Source organism: Meleagris gallopavo, chromosome 10, assembly GCF_000146605.3.
Source record: "Meleagris gallopavo isolate NT-WF06-2002-E0010 breed Aviagen turkey brand Nicholas breeding stock chromosome 10, Turkey_5.1, whole genome shotgun sequence".
NCBI classification, from domain to species: domain Eukaryota; kingdom Metazoa; phylum Chordata; class Aves; order Galliformes; family Phasianidae; genus Meleagris; species Meleagris gallopavo.
In genome coordinates, this window is record NC_015020.2 from 2,247,740 (window position 1) to 2,275,682 (window position 27,943).

The window sequence follows — 27,943 nt, forward strand, 5'->3', positions numbered from 1 at the left end:
CGCTATGTGCTGGGCTCAGGCTGCAGTAGAGGTCCCAGCAAGATGTGGTCCCTGAAGCACTGGGAACTGGAGTCCCATCCGTGCTTCCAGTGGCTTAATGCACCGAGGGAGTGGAAATTATGGCTCAGCTTCAGCTCACTGAATTAAATCAGTAATTTAGACCATAATTCTTGTCTCTTTTGTGTTTGGTCTTATCAGCGGAGGTTGTGAATGATGTAGGTGTTAGCTTAGGGAATCAGCATGCCCTTTTGCCTTGCAGGGCTCCTTTGTCTAACAGGTATGGTTGGAAGCAGAGCTGTCTCTCTGAGAAACAACACTGCTTTGTATGGCAGCGTTTCTCACATTGACTGCTTTTCTAACGTGTAAAATGCGTCTACAAGGATCTTCTTTACCATATGCCTGCCAAGGCCCCTAACGCAAGGAAGTACCTCGTAACTTATCTGAATCATGGACAGGAATTTCTGTGTCAGTTGGTTTTAGTGTGGATGATTACGAGAAGAGTGTAACTGTGCTGGCTGTTGCTGAGCCAGGAATGTGTCCCATCTCCAGTTTTCATGTATGGTGACACACCTACAGCTGCTTAAGAGGAAGCACAGGGGGCTGAAAGAGAGTCCTCATGTGAAATACTTCAAGTTTGGTGAAGAAAAGCTTGAGCAGTAGCCGAATTAGGAGAAACTATTTTGCCTCATTGCTTTTACTTGAATAGAGTGTGGTGCTATAATAGCTGTAGCTGGAACTCAGATGCAGAACGTATTACATCTTGCTGCTCTAAGATGGCATATTAAAGGACATTGTGGAGCAGACCACTAATGCTTTTTTTTTTTCTCCCCTTGCTTTGTTTTTTAGAAACCAAGTGCTGGAAATGTTTGACCACGCATATAGCAATTATATGGTAAGGAAAATACCTGTTTGCTTCTTATTTTTTTAATTCTTATGGCTGACCTGGGAAAGAAAGCCACCTCCAGTACATGATGTTCTACAGGTGCATCAGGAGGGTATTGGGAAAAGCAAAGCTAAAATAAAGAAGAGCATCTGTATGCCCTTCAGAAAAGGCTGAACAGATTTACTCAGGAAGAGAGATATCAGAAGAGTTACAGATTGGTAGCTGGGAACTCTGTAGTCATCTGATCCTGGAGAGTTTGGGTGGTTCCTGTTTATTTTGTGGGTACAAACTAAGTCAAATACTTCTTGTAAAGGAAAGTATGTTAGATGCACTTTGGTAGTTCTTGTACAAACAAGTACGCTTTGTAGAACAGAGCAGGAAAAAAGAGAATTTGATGTCTAATCTATGCATTCTCTGCTCTTCTGAGGATGTGACTGTCATATGACAGCGAGCCACGCTTGCTTTGGTTTCTTCTCATATGGCTTGTGATTTTCTGAGCAGATGTCTTCATGCTCTCAGTATGCAGAGCCAGTTTGCAATCTAATCAACTTTGAAATAGGTTAGCTTAGGTTAGATGTGTTCAGGAGTGAAGAATTACTTGGTGCACTTTCTCAAGTGAATTATTTTTAAACATGCTCTGAGGTAATACATTACTGAGGAGAAGTTGTACATGTGGCTAATATAAAATATGTGTTCTTCCTGAATTTAGCAAAGCAATTCTTGTGTTCTTTGTGGCTGTGGTAGAAACCTCTCTTTTCAGTTGCACCTGTTCCTGCAGGACAGACGTGTCAGTATCGTGCCACGTGTCCCAACATCTGTATCATGACTTTACTCTTTAAAACATAGGGAAGCTTAAAAGCTCGTCAATTAAAAGTGTATATACATTATGAGTGGCATTGAATTATCGTGTAGAAAGCCAAGCAAGAGTATTTTCATGAGTTGCAGTTCCCTTCTTAACATGAACTCTTGCTTTTGGGCACCTTAGCAGTTCAGTTAGTGTCAGGCTTTTTGGCGATGATTTGTAGCCAGTTCTGGGTCTGTTCAAGTCAGTTGGCTTGATTTTCTAACCACATTCTGAAGGAAAAACTGTTAGGTACTTGGTCAGATTGGACAAAAATGTGTATGGCTGTAGTGGGGCTCTGTGCTCCTCCTGTTGGCTGTGATAAGCTGGGAGCTGGTACGTGTCTTGCCACATCTGAAGCAAGAAAAGTTCTAATTAAGGAGAGGAATGACTTCAGCCATCCTGGATACTCTGAAGCCAAAAGGATATTTACTTGCCTTGTAGGCTGGAGCGCTGAACAAACAGAAGTTGGCTTGTTTGTTCAAAGCTGAGGAAAAGATTAGGGTGTCGAACTTGATTCCTACAGCAAGAAAATAGTGTATTTTTGCATCTGCTTCTGAAACAACCAGCTGAAAAGCTTTGCTTTTCTGTTTCTATTAATAAGTGTTGTAGAATTGAGTTTGCTGGAAGACTGAAAATTGATATTTGCATGCCCTCCATGTTGTAGGTGCAGCACCAGGAGCAGTATGTCTTTTTTCTTTATCCAAGTGCCATGCTGCACTGAACACACTGTCCTCACTTAGGAAACGTGATCGTCCCTCCTATCAGATTGTGCTGCAATTCCAGAGTATCCGTGGAGCTGTGTTTGTACAGTAATCCCCTGAAGGATGCTGATTGAAGCATGTGCCATATTTTGTATTTCATGTCAGTCTCCTCCCTTTGAGGTTACTTGAAGGGGACAAGTTAAAAGCTGGGGATCACTTGCTATGACAGCCTTTTCCTGTTCTAGATAGTCTACGTGATTCTGTTCTCCCAAACACTTCTGGTTCCTTGTTCCTTATGATGTAGACTAAAGCCTACTTTCTCCTTTTATTATCACCATTTTTTTTCCATAACTTAAGCCGGTGATCTTAACTTGTTTTAACTTTTGCCATGTCCTCCTTCAGTCTGTTTTTTCTGAACACTTTGCACAGATATTCAGAAAAACATCTGAGAAAACATGATCTAGATTCTGGCTTTTGTAACTGTGCTTGAGGAGAACAAAGAGTTGTGCAAGGACCCAAATACCCGGGTAGTAGATGGGGAAACAAACCGTCAGTTTCAAAGAAGTTGCTGTAAGAGCTGCTTATTTATAGAAGACTGCTTTTCCTTTGCCTTTCTATTTCATGTTTGAATGTAGGTTGTTTTTTTTTTAAATGTATATTTGGATAGATTTAGAATATGTTTACGTGCAGTTTCAGCTGCAATAATTTAACTTTTTTTTTAACCTGTCCTGGTTAGTTACTCAGGCCGTAAAAAGGTGCAGTGCCAATTTCCTGATGGCATCAAGTGGCCTCTGTCGCCAGTGTAGGACTTCTAATGCAGAAGTAATTCCTTGTGTATGTGCTTTTTTTTAATTAGGTCTGTTTAAGATTCATCTTTCTGAACGTTATTGGCCCCTCTTGCAGTTTTTCAGTAAACCTCTCCTGCTGCACAGTGATGAATTTCATATTTACGTGCACTTCATGAGATATCCTATTTTGGTGGCAGCTTAAACCTACAAGGCTTACAGCAACTCAAAGCATGAACAGGGGTTTATGCAGTGTGCCTGGCTTAGTTGAATGGTGCCCTGCTGTTACTTCTGCCTCGGTGCCAGGAAGTCACATCACACTGCTGCCTGCTCTGTAGGGTGCTTTTCTGAAAGAATGGGAGTAGCCTTTGCTTTTCCTACACATCTGTAGCAGTGTCCTGCTCTTCAACTGGATGAAGCTTTTAATGAACTTGGTTCTTATGAAGCTTCTTCTGAATGTTACCTTTTGTTCTGCTTTGTGTAGTGACTTAATGTACTGTTTTACCTTCCAAGTGAGTTCTCGTATCAGTCACTGATTGTGACCCTGAGTCACTTAGATTCACCTGGAAAAGTTCCCAAAGTGACTTTGAGGTCTGACTCCCTCTGATTTGTCCATGAAATACCAGTTCCTTGACAAAGCCTGCATTAGTACCAGTTCTTCAGCTCATCTTTAAGATAATTTCTGCCTAAGAAATGTAATAATTTTTGTATGCACCTTGTTTCTAAAAACACAACTGTTAATCCAGATTAGTGGTGAGTTGCGGGTCTTGGTATTTTTTGTCTGTGCTGTTGGTTGTTGCAGACTTCTTTGGGAGGTTGGAGAGTGAGGTCCTGTTGCTCTGTTCAGCTCTGCAATTTATTGTTTTTTAATGAAGTACAACAGAACTGGACTTCCTTTTAGCAAGCTCTGAAGATTTACTGGGATGGCTGTAACAGTTCAAACTATCTTCCCTTGTTTCCCTGCAGGATCATGCCTATCCAGCTGATGAACTCATGCCTTTAACTTGTCGTGGACGGGTGCGGGGTCAGGAGCCAAGTCGTGGGGACGTGGATGATGCCCTGGGAAAGTCAGTGTTTGAAACACTTACTGCCACATCTACACCTCTAGGAATCTACATACAGCTTGCAACCTGTAACGCTTGGCTGTTCAGCTGGCGTGCCCAGACTATTATTTGTTGACAACTGGGGACATGCAGATCAGTAATTTGTTTCAAAAGTTCTCCTATGAGGGGGAAAAAAAAGCTATTGGGAAAAAAACCCGTAGTTGTTTAACTTCTTCCAGTTAGGCAGAAATGGCTTTTCCATTTCTCCCATGATTTTAACTGATGTGGATTTGTACCTTAAGCAGGAAAAGAGAATTGACTGCTGATTAAGATGCAAAGATAATTTATATATATATATATATATATACACACACACACACACACATACATACATATACACACACACTTATATATAAGTATATATATAAGTATATAATTATCTTGCATATATATATATAAGTATGCATATATATATGCATATATATATAAGTATTAAGATGCAAAGATAATTTATATACTTATATATATATACATATATACTTATATATATACACACTTATATTTATACATATATTTATATATATATGTTCTGCAAGTGTTTTCTGTAGCAGAGCTAAGTGAGCAGAGCTGTAGTGTTCGTGAATGTATCACAGAATCATAGAATTGCTCAGGTTGGAAAGGACCTTCAAGGTCACAAAGTCAAACCACAACCTAACCAAGTAGCTACTGAATAGGGCTTATAGGGGTTTAATTTTCAGCTGCACAAAACAGTAAGCTGCTATCCATTATGCTGGCCTTATAAGTGATACTTAAAATGCTTTCTCTAGTAGAAGGCTCTGTGAAAACATAATTAGTCAAATGTTCATCACATGCATGATAGCCTGAGGCCCTTGCCTGAGTATAAACTGTCATTTCAGAGCTGGAAGTTCTTCATAATTTTTCTCTTAGGATAAACTGTAATATAAAGTACTGATTCTTTAGCCAACAAAATGTAGATTTTAAATTCTCCAAGCTAAATCGAGCGATCAGAGCCACAATTTAATTTCTCTAAGTGTTTCTAATAGATTTTTTTTCCCCCACAAGTATTGTCTGTATGCGGACAGTTTTTGTTCCTAAAGCAAATACTTAAAAACAAATAGCAGCAGGTGATGGTTTTATTGGTGTCCTTCACCAGAATGGCATTAATCAAAGCCAAAGTGCTTTAAGGTAACACACTGTATGCTATTGTGTCATTTGGGTTATTTTTGATTACATACAAAACTTATTCTACAGATTCTTACGTAGTCCTGCTATCTTTAAAACTGCATGGATCAACCTTGGAGGTATTGAGAGAGATGGCTGATGAGAAAGAATTGTTGAAAACTTGGATTTTTAACCTGGCCATTCTTTTTAATGACCTTTATTTACTACATAGTAGCTTGCTGTCATTTGAGTGAAAATGCCTTTCAGTCCTGTAGTTGCACTGAATGGTTCAAATACTTATATTTCTGCATACATACCATTGTATGGTCCTAATAATCAGCTATATTTTTAGGCATTGGATTTCTTTTATAATACCTTTTCTTGCCAGCTGGCTCATCAGTTGTGTTCTATACTATTCTTCACAGTCGTGTGGTTGTACAAAGGGAAATCACAGGATGAGACAGTTGCTTCATATTCTATGAATTCTTTTCCACGAGTGCTATCTGTCTGTTAACTTAAGAATGACTTCATTGTGTTTAGCCAAACATCCACCCAACTTGGCGTGCACTAAACAGGCCCAGAGAAGAATAAGGGATTAAGACAAGTCTTGTTGCAATACTCCTTTTGCAAACAGTGCATCCTACTGCAGTTGGGTACCACGTGTCCCTTAAAAGCCTTGCAAAGTTACAGAACAAAATAATGTTTTCTTTATTCTTTCATTACTGAGTCAAACACTGTGATTGCAGCAAACAGCAGTTTTTCCTGAAATAGCTGTATGGAACGGTTTCTGATTGGAGCAAAAGAGTTTGGAGTGACTTTTTGATCTTTCCAAATAAATAAATCTTTTTATTACTTAGTAAGTCACCATTCTTTTTAAAAAGGAAAGGTGGGGGAAGAGGTTGAAATGAACTTTGAACAATGTTGGGTCTCTTTTCAATAGGTTTTATTGGAGAAAAGAAATAAAAATGCTTACAGTAGCTTTGAAAGCTTTGCAGTAAATAAAGGAATCTTTATAATCTTCACTTCCATGTTACTGCTTTTAAAATTGCTATTAAATGACCTAGTTTTTAACTGCACAGGTTTATAATGAATCCATTTTACATCTTATTTCATAGGTTCTCCTTGACCTTGATTGATACCTTGGACACTCTTGTGGTAGGTTTGATTTATTGGTAAACTTGGGAAGAACAAAAATACTGTCTTCTGGTGTTCAGACCTAACTTTAGATTTGTTTTGTTTAAAAAAGAAAAGATATATACATCTTCATCACCTGTCATCTTTAGCCATCTGTTGGAAGTGGCCACTGCTGTGGAACTTCCAAGTGCTGTGATGGTGGTTGTCAGAATTCATTGCAAGAATACTAGAACACTTCTTCTGTATTTCACTGATGCTTTATCCTTTCTCGGGCTCTGTCTTAACAAAAATGTAAGCAAGTTTTTTTTATCAGTTATAGCTTCAAGTAATTCTTACTAAGAGGTGAGTACCTCTACTACCTACTGAGGTGGTTTTCTTAAATTGCACGTACATGTTTTGTGGATGAATTTGCAGGGACTTAAATGCATATTTAAGAAGTGCACCCTGGGCACGTGTGCCAGGAAGTGTTGCCACAGCCTCTTCCTGAAAGATGCCAATTGTCAATATAGTACTTTCCATTACACTTCAGTCCCTTTTTGATATATCTTGTAGTCATAAAATAGATTTTGGAAACTAGGGATCATTTTTGGCCATTCACATCTCCCAGCAAAGAAATTTAAAGCTCTGAAAATCCTGACTGCACTGGCTTGATGTGTGACTCATGTAATGCTCATCTTTCGACAGCTCTTCTCTCCTCATGACTGCTGTGAGATGACCTTTGGCTGTCCCTGAATCACAAATGTTGAAAATGCAGAGTCTGTGACTCTCGGATTATGGGATTTTATTCTTTTCTTGTCTTAGGGCAGGATTAATACTTGCTGGATTTAAAGGCACTTAACGGTAATGAATTGGATAAGTCACAAAGTTCTTGAAGACAGATTAGAAAAGTCAGTGTGAAAGCAAACCTGTAGGAATGCTGGAGCATTCCTTCAGGCAAAAGGAGAACACTGCTGGGAGGAAAAAGGCTGAGGGGACAATTCACTGAGCTTGGGATGTGGCTTAGATAGGAAGCTTCTGTTAACTGGAGGCAGTGGAACAGCCCAGTCTGCTTGCATTGTCGGTGCACCCTGGTGCACTGCAGTTATGCTGTGGAATAGAGGAACACACAAACAACTGGGTAATAGTTAAGGTACATTCTTTATTCTTTGTTCTTTGCATAATGCTTTCATTTGCTTTCTTCTATCTCCTTAGAAAAGCAATAGTAGTAATGTCTGTTAACACTGTATCAGAACACGACCAGAATACCAATGTAGGGCATCTGAAATGCTTTCCTTATTAAACTGTTGCTCTTGTTCTTCCACGCTGTATGACTGCATAAAGCTGCGTTGGAACCTAAACTCTTGGTTATGTTTGTATTCCAGGTGTTAAATAAAACCAAAGAGTTTGAAGAGGCTGTAAAAAAAGTAATAAAAGATGTTAATTTAGATAACGACATAGTTGTATCTGTCTTTGAAACCAACATAAGAGTCCTTGGGTGAGTAACTTTCACGTTTTCAGAGTTCTTTACAAATCTTATTTTTAGTTAAATGTCCTTAAGGCGTTCGTCTATGCTGTGTCACCTCATTTAGAATAGTTGTTCCTTTGTCAGTTAGCATAATTCAACACTTGCCCTAAGGAAGGTTTTAAAATGCTAGGCAGGAATCAATGCAGTGGTACTGAATCAAGCTGACCCGGTCTGACTGCTGCAGGCACAGCTTCTTTGATTAAAAAGAACCTATGTGTGCTGAAGGAGCAGTGTTCTGTTGTAATGAAACAGTCATAAAGATTGCACTGCTCAATACTTGGTTTAATAGAGCATTTCAATGCTATTTCTGGACTTAGGATAGGAAGCTATTTCCTATTGGAAGGGACCCGTGGGGGTCTCCACTCCAACTTCCTGATCAAAGTAGGTCAGCTCTAAGCTATGTGCAGTGAGAGGTGCTAGCTGTCAGCTGTGGATGAATTGGTGATTCATCTGTAGCTTGGGAGAGTCCTAAACAATAAGAATTGCTCTTAAAATACTGACAGCTCTTCTTGGTGGTGGTTGCCTTCCTGAAAATTGTGATCATAGCCCAGTTATTTATGTAGTCATCCGCATCACAGAAACTGCTGCACTGCTGTTTAGATGGATGTACCTACTGAGCTGTGGATGTTTTCTCTTGTTTTTAGTGGTCTCCTTGGTGGGCATTCAGTGGCAATTATGCTGAAAGACAAAGGTGAATACATGCAGTGGTACAATGGCGAACTTCTGCACATGGCGAAGGAGCTGGGCTACAAGCTTTTACCTGCCTTTAACACCACTAGTGGTCTCCCTTACCCAAGAGTAAGTTCTGTGCGTTCTGCAGTTCAGAGATACTTCCATAAGCAAAATCTGTTGTTTGGTTTTAATCTCAATTTCTGCAATCTCTTGCACGTGTATTAAGGATACGGGGGGGGAAAAAAAACAGCTTTAGGTGCTTTGAACCCCCAAACTTCCAGCTCTGGCAGTTCTGATACACACTGTTGTGTGTAAATAATGAGCACAGAAATATTGTCTCATTGCTGTCTGCTGATTTCTTGCTCCTCTAGCCACTAGCAAGTAGCTGAGAGTAATTCTTGTTTTTGCACGTATCTCTCAGCCGGTGAGAAATTAACCTGTGAACATAGAACTGGTTCGACTTCATAGTCAGCATCTGATCTTTAAGAGGGCAAATGTAACTGGGAAGCTGTAATTAAAAACATTCACTGAACAAAATATCTGTCATATTCAAACAAAGCATGGTACGCATTCTTTGAATGACAGATTCAGGTGCAGTGAATCAACGTTTTTCTACTTGGAAAAGTCTGTTGCAAAACGTTTGGTGTTTCTCAACATTTTGGTGTGGTGACCCTCCCTTGAACATGCCTGGTACAAAAGCAGGTCCATCTGCTGGTACCCCCTGCAAGCAGGAGTACTGAAATGTTTGCAGAGCTTAATTCCAGGAGCACTTCTGATGGTCTGAGTTTGGGTTTTCAGGTAAATAAATTGCTAGGACTTGATTGACAGGATGGTATTCTTTAATCAAATGTCCAGTGAACCACACCACAGATCTTTGGGCATTTTTGTCTTTGTTCTGGATGATTTTGTGTGTGTTTGAAGTGGCAGAACGTGGTGAAGCAGAGCAAAATTGAAGGTGGGGGGTGTGGTCTTTTTTGTCTTGGAAAATGTGTGGATCTAGTTGCTCTACAGACGGGAATGTGAATTCTTTCTACACAGGTGTAAATTCTTGCAGCTAGTAAAAATAAAGGTAGCAATCTCTGCTTTTCTTTAGGTTAATTTAAAGTTTGGTGTGAGACATCCAGAAGCACGAACAGGAACAGAGACTGATACCTGCACAGCTTGTGCAGGTACCTTGATCCTTGAGTTTGCAGCTTTAAGCCGATTCACAGGAACATCTATATTTGAGGTTTGCTTGTTTTGATCTCTTGGTTTTGGGGGGATTAGGTACTCATTTGCTTTGTTACATTTTTATAATTTGGGATGGGTGCATATCTTAAGGGTTCTGCAGAAAAGGTCTTCATGCATTCAGGTTTGTGTTTTAGGTTTTTTTTTCTAACAGTGTTTATTTGACTTTCTTGATAGCTTAAAGGAAGTGATTTTGTTTGAAAGCAGTTACAATAATACAGAATTAAGCAACAAACAACCTGAAGACTCTAGCAAGAGGATGTTATTTACGTAGTTTTAAGATAGAGAGGTCAGGGCAAGCAACAGGAAAAGTGACCCTTTTTTTGAAGGTCCGTGAGGTATTTGTATCTGAAAATGCAACTTAAAAGGGAAAATTAATCACTCTTGTGATATTTCTGCCACGTATCCTGCTAGCAATCAGCATTCTGCAGGCATTTGTGCGCTGCCCTTCTTTGAACTGTCTCTTAGTACCTGTCTAGATAATATGCTCACTTGTTTTAAATGTTTGCCATTTGGTTGAGATTTACTGTTTGGTAGTTAGTAAACACCTCTTGCTCAGGTTGAATTATAGTCTCTTGAGAGATTCAGTGAGTCCAAGAATACTAAGCAGTCACTGCAGATGATAATGAGGTTTTTAGTATGGTAAGAAAACGCTGTTCTGAAATTTTGGGTTAGACTTTGTCTTAACAATATTTTTTTTCTGTTTTCCCTGTCACAAAGAGGAAAGATTAAAATAGTAAAACAACAATATGTCCCTTTTAATGAAGAGCAGAAATCATAAGACCATCAGTATTATGGTTTTGTGCTGTACATTAGAGTGTATTTTTAGAAGTGCTTCAATAAGTACAGCCCCAGTGAAGCTGTACAACACCTAACCAGGGGTTTGATGTCAGCAGAAAGCTAAATGATATTTTTTAAGGTTATGGGTGGTGTTTTTATTCTAAAGAAGGCAGGCTCTTTCAAATCCAGATCTGTGATCTTTCAGTATGGGCCTGGTGTAATTACTTGCATTGAACGTGGACTGAACATGCTGCTACTTAAGTACATGCAGTATTGTACTGAGTTTTACAATTCTGTGAGACATGAAACATCTCAATAGTTCACAGCATCTTAATTTCAGTAGACAATAACAGTCTTTATCTATTTTCTTCTGTAATTTCCTTTAACAATGTTCTGTTGCTGCAGGAATATGCACGGAAAGCTCTTGACTTCATTTGGGAAAAGAGGCAGCGCAGCAGCAATTTGGTGGGTGTTACAATTAATATTCACACAGGAGACTGGGTCCGCAAAGGTGAGTGCTACTCTGAGTCCAGGCTTGGTGAGAGCAGGTGGTATGTTGACAATTTCCCCCCCCTCTGTTTATATAGACTGTTTTAAAAAGTTAATGGGATGGGCACTTGGAGCAAGATAAACCTGCTGAACTGAGGCCTGACTTTCCTCTGAAAGCGTACTTCGGTTGAGAAACTAATTTTCTTTGTTTCAAGGGTGTTCTCTGATTCACTTTAATGCTGAGATAGGAATGCCTTGGGATGTACTTTCAGAGGTCCTGCTATAAACAAACAGTGAAAATACAAATAGGACTGTGGTTGTATATGGCACTCAGTAGAAAACTTTTCATAAGGGGAAAGAAGCACAGCCAGCTTAAATGCATGTCTGTGTTATTATGTTATTGGTATTGCAGAGTCTTACTGTAGGCATACAGCATTGTATATCTGCATCCATCCACCCCTTCATTCTAGTTACAGACAACTTTTACTGAAAGTGTCTTTGAAATCAAAATGAAGTTATGTGAAAGTACTCTTGTAGCTACTTAAAGTCAAACCAAGTTTTGATTTTCTACTGCTTCCAGATAGTGGAGTTGGAGCAGGAATAGATTCATATTATGAATATTTATTAAAAGCCTACGTCTTGTTGGGAGATGACAGTTTCCTGGAAAGATTTAACACGGTAAGTTAACACCTTGCTCAGGGTTGTTCCTCCTGTTCTGGCTAATTTAAGACTGTTGTCAGTCATCTGTATTGTAAGTCATCTGTTAGTCTGTGATCTTTAGCAGAATTTTTGTGACTTCTGATGTCTGTAGTGCCAGCTCTTTTCAATGAGTTTGTGCTAATCTGGGTTGATTTATCCCCTCAGCAGCTACTGTAACCCCAGCTAATGAAGGTAGGGATCTTCTGGACAGTTTTCCAGTGCAGGAGAATCTGTATTTCAAGATTGTCATGGCTGGTATAATACTGAAAAGATTTCTTTAAAGCAGTGAGGCTTTGTGTTACAAATCATGCTACAACTTCTTTCTGTTCTGGAGCAACAAAATCTGAAAATCAAAACCCAAATTTTTCGTTGTGTTGCAGATCTTAAGGACCAGCACACATTTAAGTATATTTACTTAAATTCCTAAATTTGCAAGGTTATTCAGTAACTCCATCAGCATCATTCTTTCATAAGAATATTCCTTCTTTTGAAAATAGCAATATTCAATAAAAACATTTTTTTATCTTAAAATCATAGAACCATTCAGTTTGGAAAAGACCTCTAAGACCATTTAGTCCAGCTGCCATCAATATTGCCCTCTAAGCCATGGCCTTCAGTACCACATCTACCCTTTCCTTAAACACTTCCAGGGATGGTGACCCCACCACCCCCCTGAGCAGCCTCTGCCAGTGCCTCACTGCTCTTTCTGAGAACAAGTTTATTCCTTATATCCAACTCTAATTGTGTTAGCTACTTGTTTATGACTTGGCTGCTGAGTAGCCCTTTCTGCATATGTTACTTGGGAAATGTGACTTGAATTGCACTGTGGAGCATTGCAATACCTGCTACCTGTTTTGCTTGCAAAACTTGAAACTAATAGGCATTGCCAAATGCAGTAATGATTGGGAGTGTTGTACTTGTCCTTCCCTTGACACGGAATGCCATAGGGTTGTTTATATAAATCTGTCTTTTAAAGTGTGTTGATAATATAAGCTTGTTATTTTCCTGTTATTTGTCAGCACTATGATGCCATAATGAAATACATTAGCCAACCACCTCTCCTTCTTGATGTCCATATTCATAAGCCAATGCTAAATGCTAGGACCTGGATGGACTCTTTGCTGGCTTTCTTCCCAGGATTGCAGGTAATATTTAAAAACCCATGTACAGATTAATTTTAATCAGAAGGGTACAATTAAATAGACTGGATATATAATGAGCAAGTCAAGCTTTGTCATTTGGTTTTCAAAAACACTGAATTGAGATTTCTGTACTCGATTTCTATGCTATGGTGCAAATTGATGTGCATCAAGAAAAGCACGTCCATATGATTCTCATCCTTCACTCCTGAAGGCACTTGAATTAAATTGCCTTTTTAGTAGTCTAGAGACAAACTTTCTAGTTTGTCTGCTAGTTACATCCTTAAGACAAGCTGAATCACGTTTCCACCACAGTTGTCTGAAAGTGGTAAAGATCCTTTTTCTATGCAGGCAGTCTTCCTGAGCTCAGTGATGTGCTTAAAAACTTCTTATGGATTATCAATGTCTTAGAATGAAAGAGGGTAATGTTTATAGTGTGTATCTGCTGCAAATGTAGGAATTGGTGTGCAGTGTGAGTGTCCCTAACTTCAAATATTATTTGTATGTGTGGTAAGTTGGTGTCAATTTTGTTACTGAACTTTAGGTATTGAAGGGTGATATTAGACCTGCTATTGAAACTCACGAGATGCTGTATCAAGTTATAAAGAAGCATAACTTTCTTCCTGAGGTAAGGTGATTGGGATTTGATCATATAAATTAATTGTTAATTTGAACAGTGTCAGCTATCCATTTGAAGCAGCAGTAGGTTTCGTGTCGTTAAAATCAGAGGCTGACTTCCACGACATTCTTATGCAATTTACAGTTCTAATGACAGCTGTTTTGAAGATGAAATATTGTCATTTAGCTAGGCTGTAATTAACATGGTAATAATGATTAATAATTGCTGAGACTTTGCGTTTCAGCCTTTCAAAATTGACTTTGTCTCATTTCAATTTGCATAGTTTATATAAACACATGTGGTTGTAGCTGCTTGGTAACATAATGGCATTAATGCTAAAGATGTTTTTGCAGTGCTTTCTACTTAGAAAGGAGATTTTGGAAGATCTCTTACTGGTGTTTAAGCCAATATGCCATACCCTATAGCAAAGGCATTGTTTAAACCCTAGTATGAGCTAGTAATTAATGTAATCTGTCACAGAAATGGCAGTGGATATTAAGAGTGAATGCATAGAATGGGAAACTTTCAGGTAACTGCCTTCTGGTCTCTGGCATTTCTTATGTTAGAAACAATTGCTTACAGTCTGTCAGTCTGAAATGACACTTTAATGTAGTGGAAGTGTCAGGTGGTAGGTGTAGCTGCAGATATGGTATTTGTCAGCTCTGCTTGGTCTCTGTGACAGCCCTGCATCAGGCTTCTCTGCCTGGATTGCAGCAGTGTGCTTTTGCAGCTGGAGGAGATCGGAGGCTGCGTGCTCCCTCCTGGGACTGGAGCACAAACTCTCAGCTGGCTCCTCTCGCCTCCTGACAGCCCTACAGGACTGCACTCTCAAGAGGCTGGATGGTGTCAGGATTCCAGTGCTGGCACAGCTTAATCTCATTTGTGCTAAATGTGCTACAGCGCTGTGTTAGGTTTTGACCTGAAGTGTAGTAAATGAATGGAGGTTCCTGTGGTGTCCTGAGGTTGATACTGGGCCTTTGGTCCTCCACTGGTGCACTGTAGTTGTTGTAGTACTGTTCAGGTGGATGTCAGAAGAAACTGGTGTGTGGTTTTATTCTTGAATTTATTTCTGACCATTTATTTTTGGGGGTTTTTCGGGGGGGTTTTCCTCAGGCTTTCACAACAGACTTCAGAGTTCACTGGGCTCAGCATCCTTTAAGGCCTGAATTTGCTGAGAGCACTTACTTCCTGTATAAGGTAAAGTCACTTTCATTCTTCTGACTTTTGGTTGCACTGAGGGTTTTGCTGGTGCTTTGTTTCAGTTACAGAATGAGTAGCCTGTCTCCAGGCTATTCTGTAAGACTTCCAGGTGGAAGCATTATTGGTATCAAACACTGTTCTAGAAATGTTGTTTTATATGCCTGGAATTAAAAAAGAAAGGCATTATATCAAAAGACCATACTTTTAAAGTTATTTAGTGTTTCTTGAGCTTTCTCAGGGATCATCTAGAGACTTGAGTACAAAAACTACTTTGTAATTTACAGAGCTGTGACTAATGCCCTGGACTTCTGTAAGCATTTTCATGTGCTTGTGTGCATATCTGCAAAAAATGACAACATGTCTGAGGTCCCCTTTGTGACTTTTGAGTACTGCTGAGAAATTAGGCCTTACTGGTGTCCAGGAAGCTATGGAAATAATATTACTGCTAGTAAAATAAAAACTGCTAATTGTGTGATAAGTCTGAGTGCACCTGTTTGTTTTCTGCTGTTTTATTAGGCTACAGGGGATCCTTACTATCTAGAAGTAGGAAAAACACTCATTGAAAACCTAAACAAGTACGCAAGAGTGCCTTGTGGGTTTGCTGCAATGAAGGACGTTCGTACAGGAAGCCATGAAGACAGGTGAAAACATCTGTTTATTTGAAAATCTAGTTATCTTTCTGATGAAATTGAATTAATTACTTTCTGAAAACAGGCAAATCTCTCATTGAGGTCCCTTCCAACCCAAGCCATTACACAGAATCTGAGGGGTGGAAGGTACCTCAGGAGATCGAGTCCAATCCCACAGCAGCTAAAGCGAGTTCCTACAATAGGTCACACAGGTGGGCATCCAGATGGGTCTCAAATACCTCCATAGGAGACTCCACAACTCTCTGGGCAGTGTGCTCCAGTGCTCCGTCACCCTGACTGTAAAGAAGTTCTTGTTTTGTACTAACATGAACTTCCTTTGTTCAAGTTTTAGTCCATTGCTCCTTGTTCTATCAGTAAACACCACTGAAAAGAGCCTGGCCTCATCTTTTTGCCTCCCATGCCCCTTTAGGTATTTATCAGCACTGATCAGATTCCCTCTCAGTCTTTTCCCCAGGCTGAACAGACCCAGGTTGCTCAGCCTTTCTTGGTACAGGAGATGCCCCAGGCCCTTCGTCATCTTTGTGGCCCTCTGCTGGACTCCTCCTAGGATATCCATGTGTTTTTGAACTGAGGAGCTCTGAACAGTTCTATGATTGATAATTTCAGAATTAGTTATCAATTTTGATGAAAATCTGTAAACTATTTCAGTAGTTTTATTCAGATACATGAGAATATTGTTTAATAGCCTTTCATTTCAAGCACACTTTCATTAGGCTTGGGGTAATGGATTGCTTCATTTCAAATGAAATATACTTCAAAAATAGAAGTTTGTAAGAGAGACTTATTTGTTTTTGCTATAGTGCCATCTTTTGGTGAGCATTAATTGATTCAGCACATTGAACTTAGTTTCATTTGAAGTGAAAGGAATTCAGGTGGATTAAAGTTCCATAACAATAGTCACGAAGCCTTCAGGGATGGAGCAAAATGAGGTGTTTTTTTTAACTGACAGATTAGAGCAATGCATATCTTCTAAAAGGACCTTTGTTTTGTTTTGTTTCTATAGAATGGACTCTTTCTTTCTGGCTGAGATGTTTAAATATCTTTACCTGCTGTTTGCTGATAAGGAAGACATGATATTTGACATAGAAGATTATATATTCACTACAGAAGCTCATCTATTACCACTCTGGCTTTCCACCACAAACCAAACCATCTCTAAAAAGAATACAGTAAGTAACAACTCAGGTTTCCATCAGTTCTAGTCGTACTTTGGAGCAGTTCCCTTTTTTTGAGAGAGAGGAAATGAAATAGAAATAGTAATTTGTACTTCACTCTTTGTGGCACTCTGTTCAATGTGAACTGTTTCATTATGTGAGCAGTGACAGGCACACGTGCATGAAATATATTCCCATAGTCAGATTCTGCACCATGGAGTCTTGAGAAAAAAGTTGCGGAATATTAGCAGTATTTCAAAGGAATTGGTTCCTCTCTCCGGCTGTATAAGTTCTAAAACAATGCAATATAATCTTTTTTTCTCTGTATCTATTTTCTTTTAATTTTCTGAAATTGTAGCAATGTTGCTAAGTTCTTTTATTACACAGGCTGCACATTTTCAAAGTTCTTTTTTCTGAATCTGCTGCAAATTTAGTTTGACAAGATGCAGTTACAGCTTCTGAGATGTTAAATTATTCCAGTCCCTCTGATCTACCTCTGTTGTGTACATTTAAGAATGTAAATGGATTTATAAATCAACTCTGCCTTCCAAAATGCCCTGTGATATTCAAATTGTGCCATGAAGAGTCATAGAAAATCTTCTCTTTGATTCCTCTGTCCAGTAAGGTGATATAGTTAATCTTGCAGGATTAAAATACGACTGGTAAGCCAAAGCAATGAGAGAGAAAATGAGCAGGAGGGTGCGTAGGGCTTTGGGGATATGAATTCCTTTATTTTAGTAAACACTGTCTTATGATACTTGAAGTGAAAACTTTCTGAATGAGTTGCTTATAACATCCAGTGTTGGTAATACATTTCATGGGTCATGGAGTTGATTTGTTGTTTTTTAAGGCTGGAGATCCTACTCTCTTTGATACTGTCTTTGAAGTGTTACGTGTGTGAACATTTATCATCTCTTATCTTTTGAGTTTTGGAAAGGAGGGGTAAAGGAATTTCAGATGGATTTAAAAGGGACCCTGTGTGTTACTGAACTCTTTCAGCACCTGTAGTGTAACTTCATTTTTTTCCTTTTTTAATTTTTTGTTGATTGGTGTGATCAGCATTTTTCAAACTGTGCACAGAGTTCTTTGAAGGATCTGAAAGACAGTTTTACACAGCTTTCATCCCCAGCATGAGAAGATGGTTATTTCTGAGATGCTCAGCATTCCCACAAACCGTGCTGGCTTACCTTCTATAGTGGTTTGAGAACAGGAAATGTTCAGTGAAAGGACAAAGAAGAGAATAGAGAGACTTATCCTAATGCAGTTCACTTAAGTTTTAAGTCTAAGCTACAAATATGACACAAAAGTAAGATAATGCAGAAAATGGCCTTGACAACTTGCATGAAACACACCCTTGTGGAAGAGGATCAGGCCTGGGAATACCTCAGCAAGCTGTGTTCCTATGTCCCTGGGCTCCAGCGGGGTGCACAAGTGCTGAGGGAGCTGGCATAACGATCCAGAAGAATGACTGAGAGGCTGTGAAGGTGTTTGATTTTAATATGAATTTATCTCAACGGGTTAAAAAAAAAAAAGGAAAAAAACGAATGTGTAAATTTATTTTTAATGTAGACATAGTGCTACTGATTCGAAGTGCCTGTGAGATAATTGGTGGTAGCAACCCAGTATCCTGCTTGTGTTTTTTTTCTCATAAACGGGAGAGGTCATATCCGAGTGTGCTGGAACTTGCAGAGTGTTACAGGCCTTCTTTCTTTAGAGATGCCTTCATCACATTAAGAAGATAGCTACTTTAAAGTATTTATTCCAGTCAGCTAATAGCCTTTTAGGTCTTGTTTTTGAGGAAACCTCTAAATATTTGGTTTTAATTAAATATGTTGTAAATAGGGCCTTTTTTAAGTAAATAAATACTACCTTTAATTTTAAACAGAAAAGTTAACTTATCCAGTTATCCAATGCAAAACTAAGAGAAGACTAAACATGTCTCTGGATCTTCCACTTCAGATGATTCACATGATTTCAAATTATGAAACAGTAACTTACGCAAATGTTAACTCCTGATCTGACAGCAGCTCTGACAATAGAGATTAATCCTTGCCCCTTCACAGGCCTGCAAGCCTCTATCACTCCTGAGGAGGAGAGCATTTTGTTCATATGAAGGTTTTCAAGAAGACTCTTGTTTTCTTTCTATATAAACCTGTTTAAGCTTCATGATACACGAGTATTATTTTATGAATGAAGTCATTCTCCTGCAATATTATTTAGAGTGTCTTTTTACTCAAGGGAGAGGTGAGACTGTCTTGGTAATATGAAGCAAGAATTACTGAAGACTGCAGCTGGTTGAGACAGAATCAGGCAGCACCAAATGAAGTTGTAATTGCTTTGTCTAAAGCACCAAGGGGATGGACACGAGCTGTCATGAGCAGCATTAGGAGTCCAGTTTGCTGGTTGGTCATAAACTGTTTCTGCCAAAAACAAATTCTAGAAACTGGATGCAAGACTGGCAAGTCACAAATTAGAACTGATGTACTTATCCCCCAAAGGGTTTGTGGGTCACTGGTAACTTTTCCATTGCATGAAGAAGCATGGAAGAATTATGTATTCCTCTTTGTGGTAACAAGGTGATTATTGCATTCGGCTGCTCTGTGTCCTGAGTACACAGATGACTCAAGGGTAGGTCTGTTTGTTGATCACCTTCTCATAAAAATGTAACTTGCAGATCACCAATTAAAATGCATCTTCTGTTTCAGACTACAGAATACACAGAGCTGGATGACAGCAACTTTGACTGGACCTGTCCGAACACTCAGATCCTCTTCCCAAATGACCCAATGTTTGCTCAGAGTATTCGTGAGCCTTTGAAAAATGTGGTGGATAAGAGCTGTCCTAGGAGTATTTCAAGAGCGTAAGATGAATGTCTTCTGTCTTTTGTTAAGATAGCAGTGACTAGAGCAGCATCTAATAGGCACGGGAGGGAAAACTTGAGGTGTATTGGAGCTTGCTGTGCTAGAGTTTGCATTCCTTCTGGCTATGGGAAAAACTGGATCTGTTTTTTCTGACTTCTTCAACAATGCTTTGTTCATTTCCATCAGGAGTTAGTGAATCTGTCAAAGCAAAAGGAGCTTTGTGAGCCATATGCTCCAAGTGGGAATTGTAGCCCAGGTATTACCATAGCCAGGAAATGCATCTCTATGATTTGTAAAGGAATTTCTGTAGTCTCTTGAGTACTTATTTCCATAGCAAGAAAATAGTGCTGCCATACATCATTGCATATACTGTGAGGAGTTTAGGGCAGTCTGTTAAAATTGAGAAACCTTATTGTTATGACCCCCTCTTTGATATTTATACTTAATAAGTAAAACTGCGTAACAGGAAAACTGTTTTTAATCAGTTTTACAGTTAGGCAGACTATGTAAGAATGAGAGGCAGCATATGGTAGGTTCTTACTGTCAACATCGCATGTTCTTTTTTGCAGCAGAAAATCATCAAGGATATAAGCAGCTTTGAAAAAAGGCTGAGAAGTTGCTGTCTGTTGAAATTTGTGCTTTACTTTATTCCAGAGAACTCCAGTAGTGCAGTGGTAGGCGTAACTTGGGCAGGTTGTGTGAGAGTTTATGGTTCAAGAATAATCTGATTTTTAATGCTTTTTTAAAAATATCTTTTTATCAGGGAAGAGAGCTTGGGAAGTGGACCAAAGCCACCACTGAGAGCCAGAGACTTCATGGCCAGTAATCCTGAGCATTTGGAGATACTGAAGAAGATGGGAGTCAGTTTGATTCATCTTAAAGATGGAAGAGTGCAATTAGTGCAGCATGCAGTGCAAGTAAGACCCAACAGTACCTCTTCTGAAAACTTCTGGTAAAATCATGCTGGCTGTGTTATTTAAAACTTAGAGGCTCAGGAGGGACAGCCTGACTGGAAAGAGGGCATGTGAGGTGGATGTGCAGCTGCATTTAGCAGGTTTATGGCTGTTAAAGTCTTGCCTCAGTAACACTTAATCTTCTATTAAATTGGGTGGAGGCACTTCATGTCAAATTAACATAGCTAATTGCAATTTACCTAAAGCATGAGGTTTTCAGAGTGAGAGATCTCTTTCTGTTTGAGACCTGCTTGCTAATACATTTTTAATCTGCATTATGGATGCATTATTAAGATGCTGAGAAGTCAAACTGGGGAATGAGTGCCAGGAGCCTCCAGTCTGTGTCTTAAAGTCTGGGTAGCACTAAATGTTTGCCAGTAGCATTGTTTTGTTAGGAAAACGATATAAAAACAGCATTTTTCTGAACCATTGAAATACCGGTGTATGTAATGTAAATGGTGGGCCAAGCAAAGCTAATTTCAGGTTTTTTTTCCCCCAAGCTCATCAAGCACTTATGGAGAAACTTTATTTTTTTTAACAACTTAGGCAGCAAGTTCACTTGATGCTGAAGATGGCTTACGGTTCATGCAGGAAATGATTGAACTCTCCAGTCAGCAGCAGAAAGAGCAGCAGCTACCTCCTCGTGCTGTTCAGATAGTTTCCCACCCATTTTTCGGTAGGGTGGTCTTGACTGCTGGACCAGCACAATTTGGGATGGATTTATCTAAACACAAATCAGGGGTATGTAAGAATGTATGTGATTGTAGCTTTCTGATACTTTCCTTATTGCTTAAGCTGAAATGTTTTGGTATTGAAGTTATGAGTATTTCAGGGTGGCCAGCTAGAAGGTAATGAAAGGTTAAAATGACAGGACAGTGCAATGACAGAACAGAGTCTTTTAGATGAGTGGCTTATTGGTCCACTCCAAGTCATCAGTCATGATTTAGGATTTAGTACACATATGCAGTACGACTTTGAAACACATTCATATAATCTGCATTGTGTTTCTCAAGAGGTATTCAGTTTTAAGGGCTGATTTTCCTGCCATGTCAGCCGTGGCTTTGCAGAAGCCCTTTTAGAGTTGGAGTGAGTTGCTGTTACACGAGCTTCCATTAAGGGCTGTATGTAGAAAGAAGAAGAAAATTGTCAGAGAGGCAACAGTTGCTATTGAAAGCAGTAGGAAAATCCTGGGAGTTCCACAGGGTATGGTGCAGCCCAACAGGTGAGTCTCAAGACTATTGGTTCACAGCATACAGTTTTCCAGAGACAGCAGTTCGCAGGTACAGACAAAACATGCTGGGTTTTAAGAGTTAGGTTTTCACGTGGCCATTCTTTGTTTCTTAGCTCCAGGGGAAGATTGCCTGTGCTGTCTGAGGACACTTAATGCATTAGATTAACTGAAGGAAATAAAATGCTTAGGAATCTTTTGCAAGCTTGAACCTACTTCTCTAATTCTCGTTTTGTTTTTGGTTTTGTTTTTCCACGCAGACAAGAGGATTTGTTGCAACCATTAAGCCGTATAATGGATGCTCAGAGATCACTAATCCTGAGGCAGTGAAAGAGAAAATTGCCCTGATGCAAAGAGGCCAGTGTATGTTTGCTGAAAAGGCACGAAACATTCAAAAAGCTGGAGCAATAGGAGGCATTGTTATTGGTAAATAAAGCTTTAATTTATATGTGTAAATGTAACCTGTGTTTTACACACTTGAAGATACTGGAAAGCTGACAAGGCTGTTAAGCTCACTGAGATGGTGGTACTTCAGCACAGAAACTGTGTTTTCAGGGGATAAAGAAATGTTTTGTTTATGTCTGGTTGTGCATGAACAAATCATAGTGGGTGATTGCCACTGGTTTTGCAGCTCAAAAGTTGTTATTCTAAGGATCATTGGGTCTTAAAACAGTGAAGACTGGGGAAAACTTGAAGTACAAAATAAATGGAAAAAATGCTAGGGGAACAGAGTACAAAAACTGGCTTTTTGCAACCAGTTTCCCATTTTCTGCCTGGTGCCCTCCCAGCTGGCTGTGCAGTATGAAGCTACTCGAAGGCTGTAGCCTGTGTGTCTAACAGAGGGGTGTGCTGCTTTGTCTTTGTGTATGTCTGGCTAGATGACAACGAGGGAAGCAGCAGTGACACAGCTCCTCTCTTCCAAATGGCCGGTGATGGAAAGAATACAGATGATATCACAATCCCCATGCTCTTCCTCTTCAACAAGGAAGGAAATATTATACTGGATGCAATCAGGGAGTATGAGGCTGTGGAGGTGCTCCTTTCTGACAAAGCAAAAGATAGAGGTAAGATTAAAGGCTTTTTTTAATGCAGATTTAGGTTCTGTCTGTGCCACAGCCCAATGTGAGATGTACAGTAGTTATTTCTGTTGCTACCCAAAGGTGTAAATGTGTTCTTTGGTAACGTCAGTTTTCTGTCTGACCTTACTGTTAGTTTTATCATATGAAAGCCGTTATCAGAAATGTGTTGTCGTGCCTTCCTCCCTGGCCTTGCCCCCCTGAGTTAGTGTTCACATCCAGAAATGCTGTTCATAAGTTAAGTGTCAGTTTGAATAATGAGACAGTGCAGTCCTCCAGATTCCTTTTGAACCCTTTTTGTCATGATCTGCTTTGAAGTAGTATCAGAAATAGTGCAAGTGTTTCCAGTGCCCTACATTGTAAGTGCCTCTCACTTATCAAACTCCCCAGTGACATCCTTGGTACCCAGAAAGAAAAAGACAGCTACTACAATTATTTTGGCTGTCTAGCCACTTTTCAGAGGTTATCATGAGAAATAAGGCTGCTGACCTCAGATGTTTTGCGATTTGTCTGCGAGTAATACTAGAAAATTACAAGTTAATACCTTTCAAATTGAAATGTTTGCATATGGCAGAAATTTCTAGGCTTTCCATTTGAAAGCCTTCCTGGTAGCACTGCTTTATTGATGCAGGTAAGCTGGGAGCAGCATTAATTTTCTGCACATTTGTAGAGGAGATGCTTTGAAAGCTACAGGATGGTTTTTTGATAGCTGCTACAAATTCCTCTTGTTCATAACTGTGGTCAGGCTAATATAACAAAATACTAAATGCAAAAATAGTTCTGCATTTGAGAGTTTGTAATACATATGTGCTTCTTCCCCCTTCCTTGTGCTTTCGTTTGGAATCCCAGCAACAATCTTTAAAGGTAAAACGATTCCAAACTACATTATTGATAGCAGTAAGTATCCTGTATTAAAATGACATATGCAGTTAAACTCCCTTGGGGGCTTGCAATATTAGCATCCTGGATACTAGTTGCAAACATTAAGCCCCAAAGAAATTTGTGTGGTTGGATTCAAGCAGCTGCTGTAAAGTTGCAAACTAAATCAGCACTAGGGACATCAGCGTTAGTTGCTGCGAATGGGGATGTGAGGAGGGAGGCTTTGGCTCTTGCAATTCAGTTTAGCAAGCCTAAGTGCATCTCTCACTGCCGTGGATATGTGATCCTGGTGGGCCTAGGAGTGTCTGGAGGCCTGGCATTAGGCAGATACTGGAGTATTTGCTAAGTCTGAAGGGTGACAGCTAGCGCTTGTCTGGAAATTGTGATTCAAGTTTGAGGCTCTAAAACCAGCCTCGCCAGATTACTTGTCCTCTGTAGTGATTAAATGTTTTCCGTCCCCTGCCTCTGTAATATGTGTTCCTTAATAGTTTTCCTGTCAACAGAAAGTTTGCACTTCTTGAGGAATAAGGTCAAAGGAAGTAACTTTGCTTTTGAATTACACAGTAGAATGCTGCCTTCCTGTATTTTTCAAAATATGTTTTCTTTTTTCTCCTCTTTCAAAGACTTGGAAATGGAGAATATGGACCAGAAATTATCTGAAAATGATTCACACAAACAAAATTCAGAAGAAGCTTCTTCAGCATCTCAGGATGTTGGCACAGTCAGCGAGGAGCCTGAAGAAGGGGAAAGCTCTGACATTTCTGACCCTGATTCCTTATCTCCTGCTCAGGCAGACAGTGACAGCATTTCCACTTCAGATCAGGATTCCTCCATCCCTGGACCTGGTGAGGCTGATGCTTCAGAGCCAGCATGCACACAAGGGGATGAGCAGCCTCAGGAACAGCAGACTGAGACAGAGTCAGACTCCAAAGTTAACTGGGACAATAGAGTTCAACCTATGGAATCCATATTAGCAGACTGGAATGAAGATATAGAAGCATTTGAAATGATGGAAAAGGATGAACTATGACTTGTAGTAATAACTTATTTGCTAGTAAACAAATGGAGAACTCTTTGGGTAGAAGTGAGGCCTGATAACTGAGAACTAGAAAACATATTCAGTATTGTGATGAGCAACCAGGTTTCACCTGGAAATTATCATAGAAATCCAGCACGCGCTCTTTGTTTTAATTTTTCCTGTTTAAAAGTGGGAATGTGCAATTGAAGCATTCGTGTGGCCCCACTGCGCGGTGCTGTATCCCAGGAGGTTTGCTCAGGGAAAGAGCCGACTTCTGCCTGCCAGGTGCCCAGAAGTGATGCTGCCTCGGCCTCTGGGAGGCACAAGTTGAGCACGTGGGGCTGCCAGCACCATTCAGCAGCCACCAGCAGGAGCACCTGGAGGCAGCAGGATGGCTGCTGCCCTGCTGGGAGCGGAATTGTGCCTGGTTTCCCTGACCCCCCCTTGCTCTGAAGGCCTTCCTTGCTAGCAGCAGGTGAAGCGATGTCTCCAGTTGCTGCATCTGTAAGACACAGGTAGAAGCAGTTTGGTTTTGTTCTGGCATATTGCACCGAGACACAGTGGCATTGCTCATTGCTCCTTCCATCTCTGCGTGAAGAATGACCGAGGTGGCCTGTGAGCTTTTTCTCCTGCTTAAATTCCAGCTGGTGAAGCTGCACAAACCAAAGGCAGTGTGCTTTGTAAGCAGGTGCTGTCAGGGAACGAGGATGGCCTGGTTCCTTTGGGGCTTCCAAGTTAAGATTGAGGGTGTGCTATGAAAGTTGCATGTGAGTTGAAGGTAAAGAGATTGGGGCAAACGTTGAGCCCTGCAGGTTGGAAAACCCAACCTACCCGAGGCACAGTTTCACCTGGCAGTATTCCCTGAATGCACACTAAGCAGAATTAGATCCGTTGTAACAAAAATCTTCCTTTTTCCCAAGTTTTACTTTTAACAGCAACTTCTGTAGCATGATGCTTCGGGCAGTGAGGCCAGTGCAGTGCAGCAGTGGGGGCTGTCGGGCAGTGAGGATGGCTGCTGTGCTGCTCTGGGCTTTGGGAGCATGTCCCAGGTGAGTCCTGGTTGTTATCCCCCTTACCGCAATGAAAGCGGGGTTATTGAGACAACCGAGATGTCCTGTGTCCAAAGAAACTGCCAAAAGGTCATTCAGCTGATTTATATAAACTGCTTTTAGAGAGTCGTGGCTCAAAGAATTGTTTTATATTAGAAAATAAATGAACACTGCCTGTACGCTGCGCCAGACTAGAAATGAAGGTTTGTATTGGTCCTTACGATATTTTAAAGAAAAAAAAGTCCCAGTCTGAAGTGCACCTTTCTTTTAGCTGGTGAAATTATGCGTGCTGAATATGCAACTGTTATTAGTACAGCCATACTGTATTTATTTCTGTATACTCCTGTACAGTATGAATGGAAATCCCGGGCAAACGCTGTATACATGTGTATGTGACGACACTGCTTTCAGGAGCTGCAAGTGCCCAGGCACCTTTTGGGAGCATGGCAGTCAGAACCATGTACGTAAATTGAATGATAACGTTAAATCATTGGAGGAGGAGGTGATTTGGAGGAGGAAACGAAGAGGTAGCAGAAGAGTGAATAAGCATCCTTTTAAAATAAATCAGCTTTCCAGTGTAGTTATTCCTTTGCACAAATAACTGTGTGGAGGTTTGAGCCGAGTGCTTGCAGCAGCCGAGGTTTTTCAGCTGGGGGATTTTGTATTTATGTGGGTATTTTTGTTGTTGTGACGTGGGTTTCTTCGTGGAAGGGTCGGACCATAGGAGCCATAAGTGCCCTTTGTTAGTGGAGCTGTGAGCACAGCAGCAGGCTGGGTGTCATCCCACGGTGCTCTGCCTGCCCGTGCCACAGCAGACGCTGCTGTTCTCAGCGCTCTCTAGCGTGGACTGCACCTTCATGCTGGGTAGTTCTTCTGGGGGAAGCAGGGTTATATTTTCTAGGTATAGAGGTCCTCTGATCGTGGTGTTGATTAAGACTGTCAGTGTTGCAATGCGAGCTTACGGTGGTGTGTCTTTTTTAACCTGCAGAAAATTTAGGCGTAGTAGTAAAATTTTCCTAAAAGCTGAGCTTCCCTTGGCACCACAAGCACACCCATGGCCAAAGCAGCAAACAGCCCTTTCCCTGGACGTGGTGCAGGGTGTGGGTGTGCCTGGTGGTGGCCATCTGCAGGTGCCCATCACCTCCCTCCTCCAGGGCTGTGCTTTTGTTCTGTTCTGCTTGGAGGTGACCACGAGAGCTGCAGCGGTGCAGGGGAGGTGTACAGACCTGGTCAGTGGAAGCGACCTCTTGGGAAAGCAGAAAGGGTGAGGGGGCAGTTCAATTCAGGTTGTTTTCATTTGGTGTTTCCTTGGGAGGAGGTGGCATTAGTTGACCTTCTCGTATCATGCTGAAAGTAGTTCGGTTTTCTGTCACTCTCATCTTAAAAAGCAAAAAGAATGTATTTTATTTTTTTAATCATCTTTTGGAGACTAAGTGTTCTTTCTGGGTTGTCTGCTCCAGGTGGAGCACTGCCCATCCATTGTTCATCAGCAGTTGCCCTTCGTTTTGGGTATTGCACATTGGTCTGTAGAGCATTGAACACTGAATTCAGGAATCCTGGCTGGAGCCATGCTTACTCCGTGCCATGTAATTCAGATTAGCCAATTTGATATTAGAGGAATATTCTTAATTGTTTACACGTGTTGTTTCTCAAAGAATTTAAAGCCAGAGCCCAGCTTTTTCTCCTCCTCTTGAAGGCATTGCTCATGGAAAAGCATTTGGTGAGAAGTTAGAAACGGGCCGTGGCGTGCAGAGCCGTCACTCAGAACATAGAGAAACATTCTGTGAATGAAATATTGTATGTTCAGATTTTATAGGATTTTTTTCTTTTTAGCCAGCCCGATTTACAGCCGTATATTTTCTTATGGAAGATGTCTACTAACAGGTGCTGTAACACTTCTGTTGGGTTTCACTGTCTGGTGGTAAGCATATACAATATTTCTAAGGGCAACGATGTACTGTGATGTAAAAGGTTGGGCTAAAATGTATATAATCTGTGTACATAATTGTGTACTTGATTATAACTGCTGATTGTAAAGATTTAATAAAATGTAAATATTCTGGTCAAACTGTTCTGGATGGTTGGCTTCACCTCGCGAGTGCCGAACACAGCGCCAGGTATGTGGAACTGTTACTCTTTGTAACTCCTCGTGCTTTTGCTAAGGGATAAAAGGA

General features: G+C 40.3%; 1 protein-coding gene across 1 annotated transcript; it reads left to right on the top strand.

Moving 5' to 3' along the window:
- Window positions 1-240: 240 nt before the first annotated feature.
- Window positions 241-27,837, top strand: EDEM3 (ER degradation enhancing alpha-mannosidase like protein 3). The gene is made up of 20 exons (XM_031554944.1): window positions 241-277; window positions 774-892; window positions 4,180-4,280; window positions 6,554-6,593; window positions 7,934-8,046; window positions 8,721-8,874; window positions 9,842-9,976; window positions 11,161-11,266; window positions 11,825-11,922; window positions 12,963-13,088; window positions 13,627-13,710; window positions 14,815-14,898; window positions 15,418-15,542; window positions 16,555-16,720; window positions 19,411-19,565; window positions 20,330-20,483; window positions 21,066-21,260; window positions 22,008-22,173; window positions 22,626-22,811; window positions 24,326-27,837. Exons 1-20 carry the CDS (start codon window positions 241-243, stop codon window positions 24,730-24,732), a joined length of 2,751 nt encoding a protein of 916 aa, XP_031410804.1. The 3' UTR covers window positions 24,733-27,837.
- The last annotated feature ends 106 nt before the right edge of the window (window positions 27,838-27,943 follow it).

What these genes read in the sequence shown, in the direction of transcription:
- EDEM3 (XM_031554944.1), top strand. Translation starts at nt 241, where the DNA reads ATGCCCTTTTGCCTTGCAGGGCTCCTTTGTCTAACAG. An exon ending in ATACCTTGGACACTCTTGTG is followed by an intron (nt 6,594 to 7,933) that starts GTAGGTTTGATT and finishes TTTGTATTCCAG; the next exon opens with GTGTTAAATAAAACCAAAGA. An exon ending in AATAGGAGGCATTGTTATTG is followed by an intron (nt 22,174 to 22,625) that starts GTAAATAAAGCT and finishes ATGTCTGGCTAG; the next exon opens with ATGACAACGAGGGAAGCAGC.